At 46.0% G+C, this 12,270-nt stretch overlaps 1 protein-coding gene across 1 annotated transcript in view; it reads right to left on the bottom strand.

The window, feature by feature from the left end:
• Positions 1-1,695: 1,695 nt before the first annotated feature.
• Positions 1,696-12,270, bottom strand: part of LOC135811636 (protein eyes shut-like) — a 54,345-nt gene continuing 43,770 nt past the window's right edge. The window contains exons 13-16 of the mRNA XM_065324866.1: positions 9,255-9,386; positions 6,660-6,791; positions 4,997-5,128; positions 1,696-4,699 (exon numbers count right to left, since the gene is read on the bottom strand). Coding sequence (XP_065180938.1) covers positions 2,670-4,699; positions 4,997-5,128; positions 6,660-6,791; positions 9,255-9,386 — 2,426 coding nt within the window. The 3' untranslated portion in view covers positions 1,696-2,669. The remainder of the gene's footprint in view (positions 4,700-4,996; positions 5,129-6,659; positions 6,792-9,254; positions 9,387-12,270) is intronic.

Below are 12,270 nucleotides of genomic sequence, written 5' to 3'. Positions count from 1 at the left end.
AGTGAAGCGGGGTGCCGACATCCGTGTCAGACACAGGTGCTGATCAGGCACCTGCGGCTGCCAATTCAGCCATGTGCATGGAACGTGCCATCAATAGATTGGCGTCCTGCAGGATGCACGTGCTATGCCTCTGGTCTTGATAGATGAGAGGGCTGATTTATCAAATTGGTATTCTACAGTGGGGGTCCAATGTTTTGCGTTGGGATGTACCGGCAAAGATGACTCGAATGGAGAGCCAAGGAAGAATTTAAAGGAAAAAAATGCCAAGGAACTATTTCACAAGTACAAGTTACGCTATACTGTCCACTAACGTCACCAGTTGCTGGACAATCAGCTCATGCGATAACACTACACGACACTGACCAACACAACGGTACTGACGTTCTAAAACTAACTTCCGATCAGCTCTAGCACGACTTGGATGCGCACTCCAACAGCCTTCCAAATCGGAAGGTTCTTAGTTATATTACTAACATAAGGAGGGGAAGGTGCCCGCAACCAAGACACAAGCTGACGCCTGATGGTTTCAGCCATGGAGAACTTTGGCGGATGTACATACATGTCGATGACGATACTGACAAGACGATTGGATGGTGTAAAACCGAGCACCTCAGTAACACAGTAGGGACCATTAGCAAGCCGTGAAACGGCAACGCGAAGGGGGAGCTGGGTTAGAGTCCCATCCTGACCACGCGAAACATACTCGTGTTTGACGAGTTCGGAGGGGTCTACTCGTCATGACCGCAGCGAGTGGGTTTTAGTCAAGTACGTGCGATTTCAATCAAGATACGGAGAATAGCACCGTAAATCGCGCCTCTTTTGGTCTTTGCAATTTTTCTCAAATTTCGAAAATGTCTCACCCATTCTTGTTGGAATAGAATATGATGGCGAAACGTACCAAACGACCAGTAGGACCACTGATTTTGGCATAACCACTACTAACATGACACAGAACAGGATCGAGGGTAACCACAGTGCCAAAAGTAGGCTTGTTCAAGACAACCTTCAGCTTGCTCGCTCATGTTTTGTCTACTGCTCCGAAACGTACATTTTTTTTCAAATATTCTCAACTGACTAGCTCCATTGTAAAGTCTTTTGGAGAATGTTTTGGCATGGACCTCGTGAACACAACCCTTTGCTGCACCCATCCATCGGCGATGTGGCGGTCATGGGGTTTCTTTCACTTTCTTTCGGGTAGAAGTCAGTCAGGCTGAGAATTGTTCTCAAAGAAAAGTTCGCAAAAATCATTGCCAGTAAACTGTTTGAAACAGGAAAGTAGCCGACTCGCGTTGACGGGTTGTGAACGCGAGATTGCTCCTCCTAAATCACACCGTGTTTCACGTGCGTTCCGATGAACTAGATCCCATGAACGTTTCACGGCTTGCTAATGGTCCCTAGTACTACATGTATACTCGTACCCGGACAGTGACAATAATATAAATGGGCCAATAAGCAGGAGTAACAAGCAGCAGTTTCACACGACGATCGTTTGGCAGTATAGGTAAGGACGGCTCATTGCTCTCATTGTCGACGTACAGTACTGTATTACTGAGGCGTTCGGTTTTGCACAATTTATGTTCACTAAATCCAATGCTGTAGACAGCAAGCTGTTTCGGCCATAAAGGCCTCATCAGTACAGCTACGAGCTAAATAGGCCGAGCTACAAGCCATGGTGCAAAGGAGGCACCACAGACATTAAGGTAGCTCACTTATTCACTTATCAACAGACTATGGTTGAATCGACACAGTAGCATGCAATTCTCACAGCAAAACAGAATGTAGAGATCGTTATCAACCACAGGAATGATTGTAAGCAGTGAAAGATCAGCCAAGCAAAACGGCGAAATGTGAGGAAGTGCCTGTGTGGATTAAACTTCGAAGTAAGAAAAGAGGACTTTCTTTAAAAAAAACACCTGGAAACAAAATAATTACAGGTTTGAATATGTGGAACAATGTATCCTCATGCTTACCGCTATTGTGCCAGACTCAAGAAATATTGCCAGACCTGAGCTGCTTGGAAAACTGCCCGAAGAGAATATGAACAGTGTGCTACTTTTATAACAGATTCTAAAAATGTTTACACGAGCAAATGGAAAACCTCCTTCTCTGGGAAAAACACACTGGAGTTGGGAATTTGGGATCAACCTTGATAGTGGCAGAGAGAGAGAGAGAGAGAGAGAGAGAGAGAGAGAGAGAGAGAGAGAGTGAGAGAGAGAGAGAGAGAGAGAGAAAGCGAGAGAGAGAGAGAGAGAACGGGAGTTAGAGATAGAGAGAGAGAGACAGACAGAGAGAGAGAGAGAGAGAGAGAGAGAGAGAGAGAGAGAGAGAGAGAGAGAGAGACAGAGACAGAGAGATATAGATAGAGAGAGAATGATGTTGATGGAGGAGTTTTGAATTACTAGGTTTGGTGGTGGTTGCTGGTCTAAGTGAGAGCTATTCGTGGTGATGGATTTACTTTAAAAAATGGAACTTGCTGGAGGACATGAGCCCGGTAATTTTGGGTCAGGATCAAACGATGGGCTTTCATCAGATCAACTGATGTCCAGTGCCTTTTTACAGCATCAGTATCCATGATGTCGGGTTTCATTGTATCGGAAGAATTTTCAGCAGCGCTGGCTTCAACTTCCACTGGTGACCGGAGAGGAACTTGAGGTTCTTCGTAAGATTCGTTAGTCTCCAGTTGATACTGCAAAGTTCTCACCAGGTTCTAAACTGGAATCAGTGGCTGCGTTTGTAGTGGTAGTAGGCGCGCCATCCTCCTGTGAGCTGGGATCATTTCGGAAAGCTGAGCTTGGGGTAACAGGTGGGCCTTCATACGACTTCCTCCTTTCTGTCTCATCCCCATTTCCAGTTGTCTGTGACGATGACACAGGGCTTGTAAGTGTGGCGGGATGTTCAGTGCTGACGAGATATGATGGGTTGACAGGGAGCAGTGGCGACAAACAGGGTGACATTGACGGTTCGATATCGACTGATATGGGAGTTGAGTCCCTCTGGTTAGAAGGAGTTGCTACCGTGGATGCTGTCATTCCTGTGGATGAAGGATGAAACTCATCAGTAGATGACGAATGCCTAATTCTTGCAGAATGAAAAGTAGGCTGGGTGGTAGGATCATCTGGGCAATCCGCGTCAAGTGCATCGTTGGCATGCTGTTCCTGTGTACCTGTAAATGCTGGGTATGAGTAGATAGGATTGGTGGTCAGATGTGCTCTAGTCTCACACTGGCCAGTCATGGACGGGCTGAGTTGCGTGTTGGTTGGCATTGCTGCCACTGGAGAGTGAAGGGGATAGGATGGATTGTCAGTCAACGTTGCTTCAATGCCGTCTGCTGGTGGTCGGGGTACTACCGATGGGCCTTGGTAGCCCTTTCTTCTGGGAGATGCAGAGTGTCCGTGTTGAGTGTCCCTTTCAGATTCACGTGTGGGGTCGTTGTGTGAGTAAATTGGGTTGTTTGTCAGCTCTGTGTCGTTATCCCTGGCGCTTGATTGTGCAGCAGGATTGTGAAGCGGGTAGGAAACATTGTCAGTCAAAGCTGGGGTGCTGCTATTCACTGATAGCCGCGGTAGTGCTTGGCTCCGTGGACAAGATCGATCACGCGGTATATCGTCACTGGTTGTAACTGGTAAATCAATCTGTGAATGGCTTGGATTGGCAGTCAGTGACATGTTTTCAGTTCTTGCAGCCTCGTTTCCTGGTGTGTGAGGTGGACAAATTGGATTGTTTGTCAAAGTCGGAGTAGCACCATCCACTGGAGGGCTTGGAGTACCCGGAGGGCCATGGTAGAGTCTTCTCCTGGCTGATGCAGAGGGTTCATGGGGTGCCTGAGCGTCTGTTGGAACAAGTCTTGGTTTGCTTTCACTATAGCTTGGATTGGCTGTAAGTAGCAAGTTGTCACTTGTCACTGCATCCACAAAAGCGTCGTGATGTGGGTAAGATGGATTTGCACTCAATGCTTCTTGATTGTCTTCCTCTGCAGGGCGTTGAGGAATGGGTGGCCCCAGGTTAACCTCTGTTACTGGTGAGGGACAATGTTCACTCCGTGATTCCGCTCTGAGTGGGACACTGTCAATCAACGCTGGAGTGGAGATATTGTGAGTATCAGTTGAGGGGTTGCTACGAGAGGTTTGTGATGTATCTGTTGCATTCGCAGGGTGACTGTTGGCACTCGTCGCTTGTTGGCTGTATTCTTCATCTTTAGTTTGTGCTACGACTTTGGCATCAGTTGTGCCTTGATCGGAAGTTTCATTGTTTCCAGGGTTTCCAAGCTTTTTGCCATCCTCTGTTTCCGAGCAAACCATTTCTTCCTTGGAAGTACCCATGATGACAAGTTTCAGTTCCACATCTTCACAGGCACTCCTAGTGGCTTCATCAGGTATAGCTGATGACCTGGGAGTGACATTATTGATTGGCTCCATGCCTGGGATTGCTGGCAGCTGTACTCGCCCAGGCCTGGAGGTCTGCAATGGCTCGGTGTTAATGTAACAGTACACGTGTTCCGCTGGCGTTGACGAAGCCCTGCTACTGGTTCTACTCACGGTCATTCTCTTGCGACGGAGGAGCAAGATTACGATCACAAGCAAACCAATGATCCCTAGAAGACAAATGGGAATGACGATGGCAACGATGGAGACGGATCCACCACTTGATGCAACGCTGTCACTTTGATGTGTAGATGATATTGTGGAACTGGTAGGCAACGCTGCAAGAAAAGAAGCAAAAAAACAGAAGCAAACGTCTTCATTTTTGAATCATAACAAACTTTTTATGTAGTATTGTACAATGTAAATGCACAGTGCAGGCCAGAGGAATCCAACCTCATGAATAAAGTAGCGCAGCGTCGAGTGCACAGACTAGTATTCGTAGTGCTAGGGCTGCGTAGGAGCCTGCCCTGTTTTATACATGAGATCGGATTTCTTTGGCCAGCTCTGAAGTAACAAGTTATAGTTGTCGACTTCAAAAAGCACATGTACATACACATTGTACAGGTCTAACTTACCTATGCATTGATCTCCGGTATACCCAGTCAAACACGGGCATTCATAAGATCCATTTGTATTCGTACAATGTCTGTTGTCTGGATTGCTAGTCTGATTGCAGGTACTAACACCACTACTACATTCATCTATATCTGCAAGAAGAGAGGCAAGTACAAGACTTTAGTATTGATCATGGCATCTACAATCCATCTGCTGCCAACCAACTGGGTCTGTTTGCGTACCGCAACTTCTGATTTCCGTATTTTGAAATACTTTGCGTACTGGCAATGTACACTGCCCATCACGTGCGTTGCTAGTAATAGAGAGTGTAAGCTTCACGTTTGTTTCAATTTCGAATGTGAGATCTCAGGGCCAAAATGGCGCTCCTCACGATGCAACGAGATTACAACGCGACGGAGGGCCAACTCACGGGGGGGGGGGGGGGGCTATTCACCGCACGTTGTTTCTCACTTTCGAAATTGAATAAACCATGAAGCGTTAAGTCTCTAATGTTTTTGTTTTTACAATCACATAGTTGTCGGTGGCAGGATTTGCCAGTGTTAACATGTTCGACTTATACCATGGCACTATTTTCTTGCGCTATAATAATTATGTAGTCAAAGCACGCCATGCAATCGCTTTGACACAGGGAATAAACATTGCTCAGCTTGCGCTTGGCATGCTCCTACATTGTACATGTACATGTAGCTGTAGCTGATCGATCCTCTTCAATTTTCGATACCATTTTGCTCAAATTCCGTAGTGCTGACGGAGTGATTTTTACATACAAATATGGTAGAGTACGGAAGGTTGGCAGCACCTGGCCCTAGGAAGTAAGGTAGGGTGAATTCCCGTTTTTACACACGAGGTCTTTGTAATAATAATAATAATAAAACAGGTTGCGTAATGAAGCAGCATAACGATAGATGTGCAAAGTCATGATGCCTGGTCCGCTTCTGTCCTGGGTTCACTACCCCGTGCGTTGCAGCCGCGAGCAAAACCAGCTCAGGCTGAGAGTTCCCTCCATGATTGCTTGTCCAAAGCGCGCATTCTGAGCCCACTCAGATCAGTCATGGTCTTCAGTGGCATGTCTCTGGCAGCTGTGCTTGCCTTGACTGCCGTGGCCAGGTTCGATTTCGGGCGTCCACGCACACCGGTGACATCTCGACGGAAGTAGTTGTCCATTGCCTGCTGTGGCGGGGCATCTGAGGGCATCCTCAGAACATGACCCAACATCCGGAAACGGCGGACAGCAACGGTGTGCGAAAGTGGCTGTGTGTGTGCTCTGGAATATAGGTCTTTGTTGGAGATGATGGTCTTTGTGACCATTCCTAAATGAACGTGTAAGTTGATGTATGCTACGAGGCTCGAGAAGAAGGATTTTTCAGGATAGTTGGTCGATTTAAAATTCAAATGAAATAAGTTTTCAATGGCATAAAGCTATTATCTTTGTTTTCGACTCATCACAAGCTTATGTCGCACATTTACAAGTGCAGTGACCCGGTTGGGGGAGGAGGGTAATTTAACCCGTTTGGAAAAAAATCACTGGGCCATGTGTGACCCGGTTCCAAGAGTTGTGCCAGGTACATGTGTACCCAGTAGGTTTGAAACCCTAGAGCAGACACTGGCACTGCATGTAGTTCAGCTCAATACCAACTTACATGTTGTACAGGTCTAACTTACCTCTGCATTGATCTCCGGTATACCCAGTCAAGCATAGGCATTCAAAAGATCCATTTGTATTCATACAACGTCTGTTGTCTGGATTGCTAGTCTGATTGCAGGTACTAACACCGCTAGTACATTCATCTATATCTGCAGAGAGAGATAGGTACATGTAAGTACAAGTATTGATCATGGCATCTAGCATCCATCTAATACAGCTGTCAACCAACTGGGTCTGTTTGCGTACCGCAACGTCTGATTTCCGTATTTTGCAATGTTTTTGCGTGCGGGCAATGTACACTGCCCATCACGTGCGTGCTAGTAATAGAGAGTTTAAGCTTCACGTTTGTTTCAATTTCGTATGTAAGATCTCAGGGCCAAAATGGCGCTCCTCACGATGCAACGAGATTTCAACGCGACGGAGGGCCAACTCACGGGCGGGGGGGGGGGGGCAATTCACCGCACGTTGTTTCTCACTTTCGAAATTGAATAAACCATGAAGCGTAAACTCTCTAATGTTTTTTTGTTTTTACAATCACATAGTTGTCGGTGGCAGGAATTGCCAGTGTAAACATATTTGACTTGTACCATGGCACTATTTTCTTGCGCTATGTGTAGTCAAAGCACGGCCACGGCTGTCAAGAAGCGGCAACTTAGAAAGATGGCGTCGGTTCGAGATGGCATGGTAACCGCGCACGTGCCGTGGTCCGTGACTTGCTCATGTATGCACGCAAATGCAAGTCACAAACTCACAAAGATCGTCTTTGCATTTGGAGAAAATAGCTTCGACTCTCTTTGGAGGTTGGCGAGGTTTGCCTAATCTTTACTTGATTGCGATGCCGGTATGTCCTCTCAATAATTAGAACAAAGAGAGCTGATGATCGCTTCATTGCTGAGCAGAAGTAACAATCAACTCTCCTCATGTCCTCAGTGCCAAAGGCAGACGACTGCAATTCCACAACGAGCATTTCACGATGATGGAAACAATAATCGTGTACTAGTACACACTTGGACCATTTGGTCATCCCTATTCTAGCCGCTAGTCCGTCCAGCAAGCAGATATTGACTATTACGATAAGTACAACTGCGTGAACGAGGGCTCACCCAGCAAATTCAATTCAAGACGTCACTCCAGGCAAGAATTAGGGTCTTTACTCGAGAACTTCACAAATACAGGTCAAGGCACCCCACAAAACTGATAGATGGCAAGAACGAAAGACAAATAGGCTAGACAAAGTGTCCCAAGTGATTGAAAACAGCAGATCTACCAAATAAGACAGCTACATATGCCTAAACAACGATTCCCATACAGTAGAGAGTAGTATCAGGCAGAATGAAAGCCTTGGAAGTGCACAAATACAGCCACGACCGCCACAAAAATTGGACGACCGCCACAAAAAAAATTCTCATTGCTCTACCTCCTTGAAGGGTGAAAGTTACCAGCTATCCTATAGCGATGTCAGTTTATGCCTGTTGGAACCCCCCCCCCCCCCACAGCCCGCACGAAATACCTTTCAAATAATTCCAGGATGCAATTGCAGCTCCAGACAGGAGGAAGAAGAACACCGTGAAAAATAACGGCAACGATGCCCAAACACTCGGGAAACGGCTGAAGTCTTCCTGAAGATGTTAACATTGAATAGCCATCGATTACCAGCGTGGTTTGGTGACTTTAGAACTGTTTTGAGACTTAGAACGAAGCGATATCTCAAATTTGATGGAATTGTTACCTGTCAAATGCGTGGGCGAGCAGGCCAGCTGACTGGTTAGGCATGAACATGCATGAGCATGCATTGATTTTTCATGGTTCACGTGCAGAAAACTAAGTTGCCGCGATCCAACTGCAGCTAACAGCCGTGCGGCATGCACTCGCTTTGACACAGGGAATATTCATTGCTCAGCTTGCACTTGGCACGCTTCTACAGTGTACATACATTGTACATACATGCTTTTCGATTTTGACAGCATGTTACAAGGCGAGGACGCATAGTGCTCCTGACTACAACCATAACCCGGTTGGCAGAGTCCCGGTCTTGCGACCAAGGCTTCTTTACATACATGTAGCTGTAACTGATCGATCCTCTTCAATTTTCGGGACCATTTTGCCCAAATTCCGTAGTGCTGACGAAGGAGTGACATTTACATACAAATACGGTAGAATACGGAAGGTTGGCAGCACCTGACCTAGGACGTTAGGTACGGTGAATTCCCGTTTGTACACACGAGATCTTTGTAACCATTTCTAAATGTGCGTGTAAGTTGATGTACATGTATAGTACGGGGCTCGAGAAGAAGGATCTTTCAGGACAGTGGGAAGATTAAGAATTCAAATGAAATAAGTTTTCAATGGAATAAAGCTATATCTTTGTTTTCGCCTCATTACAAGCTTATGTAGCACAATCATGTACAAGTGCAGTGGCCCGGTTGGGGGAGGGTACTTGGACCCGTTTGGAAAAAGAGCACTGGGCCACAGGTGACCCGGTTGCAAGAGTTATTCCAGGTACATGTGTATCCAGTAGGTTTGAAATCCTAGAGCAGACACTGGCACTGCATGTACCGGTAGTTGTGGTCAAGACCAACTGTATTACATGTTGTACAAGTCTAACTTATTACCTATACATTGATCTCCGGTATACCCAGTCAAGCATAGGCATTCATAAGATCCATTTGTATTCATACAATGTCTGTTGTCTGGATTGATAGTCTGACTGCAGGTACTAACACCGCTAGTACATTCATCAATATCTGCAGAGAGAGAGAGAGAGAGATAAGTACAGGTATTGATCATGGCATCTACAGTCCTTTTCAAAAAGATTTGCAATCCTGGCGATCGCCCGCGGAGTTTGGCGTCTTACCGTATGAGCACTCGAGCGCTGCCTGGAAAAACTCACTGTGAACTCGAAGAAATATTCCACGCGAAAGCAGGAAAAATGACAACTCACTCACGTTGATACAGTCATGTACGTCTGTCGTCTACGTCTGGTTTACAAAAAAAGAGTTCTTCCTCGTATCGATAATGGAGTCAGAGAGGACATGTCGAAACGAAAGTGTTGTAAATGTTGACGAGCGGCATGGGTCCCAATTCGTTTTGTGACCAAAATAGTTTCTTTGAGCTGCGATGCAATTTACTCACCGTGTGACGAAAACGACATCGACACGGACTCATTCCCAAGGCCATGACTTGGCAAAGCTATCCGTGTGACTTCGACGACATTTTGAGAAAAGCAGACGCTTGTGAACGCTGATAGAATTCTAGAAGACGGCGTTGACTGCTAAATTCAAATAAAAATTGGCGATCTTGAAATACTAGAATAAATCTTAAAAAGCTACAGCGCGATGACTTCCATATTCACTCACACCATTGCAGTGTTGTGGGTGTGTTCACAATTTTATTTAAAAGGATTCTCCAAAAGCAAATGGATGCTTATCACGGAAGTCTCCCACATAAATATCGCAAGAAAAATGGGGAAATGGGGAGAGGAGAGTGGAAGATGAAGCATGGGAAGAAGGGAAACAAGTACCTAAATATCGAGGTATAAAAGCAGGAAAGAAATCGACGAGGGAAGAAATCACCTCTGCAGATAATAGCGGGACATTTAGATGAAAAAACCCAGCAAAGATTAATTTCAAGGAAAAAAAATTCTCAAACGGAAAAGTTCGGAATTCCAGTCAGAGAATATCTATGCTGAGAGTAATGAGCCTTTAGAGCAATGCGAAAATTGACAGAGGACTGAACGCAGCGGATGTGTTCTGGAAGTTTGTTCCATTCCACAGATAAACTGAAGAGAGGGGATTTAAGGAAATGGGCGCCAGAACGAGGTAAAACTATAGAGGACGGGTGACGACAACTAAGGGATACATTGAATTTGAAACGAATTAGCAAAGACGGAAACTGGTAAAAGACATGATGAAAATACAGCAAGGACAGAATCTGACGACGCCACTTCAGGGATGACCAGTCACAAGTACGATTAAGAATCTGCTTCGGGGTTTCCCACTCAGGAGGGTGCCGGGTCTTACAAAGCAGATATGAACGAGCAGCAACGGCTTGCAGTCGGTCTAACGTAAGCGAATCTGAATGGGATACGGCGAATGACCAGACAGGGACTGCGTATTCTAACAGTGGTCGTACGTAACACTTGTAGAGCAAATTCACGGTTGAAGCAGAAAGGAAATGGGCCATATGGCGCAACAGAAAAACACGACTGCGAAACTTATGGGTGATAGATTTTATATGGTCAGAAAAATTTAGTGAAGGAGTGATAGTCACGCCGAGATGACAGTGGCTATCACCTTTCTGAATAGGCACACCGTTCATTGTCAAGGGGGATGACGGGCCGGGGGCTAATGCATATTTTTGAAAGGGTAGGTGGACGCATTTACTGGTGTTAAACGTCATGGCAGTAGCTGATGACCATTGACAACACTTATCAATGTCAGTCTGGAGCAATGCATGATGGATAGGAAGTGAGGTGTTTGCTGAAGAAACAAGAATTAAATTAGAGTCATCAGCAAAAAGGGATAGGGTACTAGAAGCAGGGGCATCAGGAAAGGAGTTGATGCACAGGTTAAAAAGAAGCGGGCCGAGATGGGAACCTTGGGGTACGCCAGCGGTGATGGGCAAAGGGTCAGAAAGAGTTTGGCCAATGCGAACGCAAATACTACGATCACTGATGAAGTCCTTCACCCAAGAACAGGCAGAAAGAGAACACCAACCTGAAACAGATTGAATAACTAAATGATGACTAACTCTGTCAAAGGCCTTAGAAAAATCAAGGAACAGCTGGTCACAAGAAGACTTAGAGTCAAATGCACGCGAAACAATTGAGGTAAGCTGTACCAATTGGTCAACTGTTGACCTCTTTCGACAAAAGCCAAACTGGCTGGAACTGATAATTTTATGGCTCTCAACAAACGAGTAAAACTGACGGCTAATCATAGACTCATACAATTTGGCAACTGCATTTAACAGCGATATAGGACGGTAATTGACTGGGTGAGAAGGATTACCTTTTCCCTTGAACACAGGTACAACAACGGCAGATTTCCACTCCCTGGGCTGAGTACTGGACAGCAAGCAGCGGTTGAAAAGGGCGGAAAGAGACTGTGACGTGACCTCAGCTGTTTCACGGAGGATGCGATTGTTCAGCAGTCCAGCGGTTTTACGTTGAATGGGAAGTCTGGATAGCGTGTCAAATACGGACTGTACAGAGAATGGTTGTATGGAGAACTTCACAGTGGACGTGGGTGTTAAAATACCAGCTGAGTGCAGGTCAGGTGTTAGCAGTGGCGCCTGGCTGTAGCTCGCAAACACTTTGGCTAGGAGATTCGTCTTTTCCGTATTACTCGTGGCTGGGTAGGCTTGGTTGTCATGGTAGAGGTCAGGGATAACCGGAGACGGGCGATTCACATTACAAAGGATCTTTGCTTTGCGCCACCATGTACGTGTTCCATGATGCTGAGCCATGTCTCTCGCCATCCTCTCGTGATAATGGCGTTTCGCCTGCCGGAGCAAGGAAGTAAGACAGTTACGTGAGAGTCTATACGCTATCCAACTATCTGTAGATCCGAGACGTTTGGCCTTGGCGAAGAGGCGATCCCGAAGCCGCCTCTGACGATGGTGAACAGC

This window comes from Sycon ciliatum, chromosome 3, assembly GCF_964019385.1.
Source record: "Sycon ciliatum chromosome 3, ocSycCili1.1, whole genome shotgun sequence".
Lineage (NCBI taxonomy): Eukaryota > Metazoa > Porifera > Calcarea > Leucosolenida > Sycettidae > Sycon > Sycon ciliatum.
This window is presented reverse-complemented; position numbering and strand designations above follow the sequence as displayed.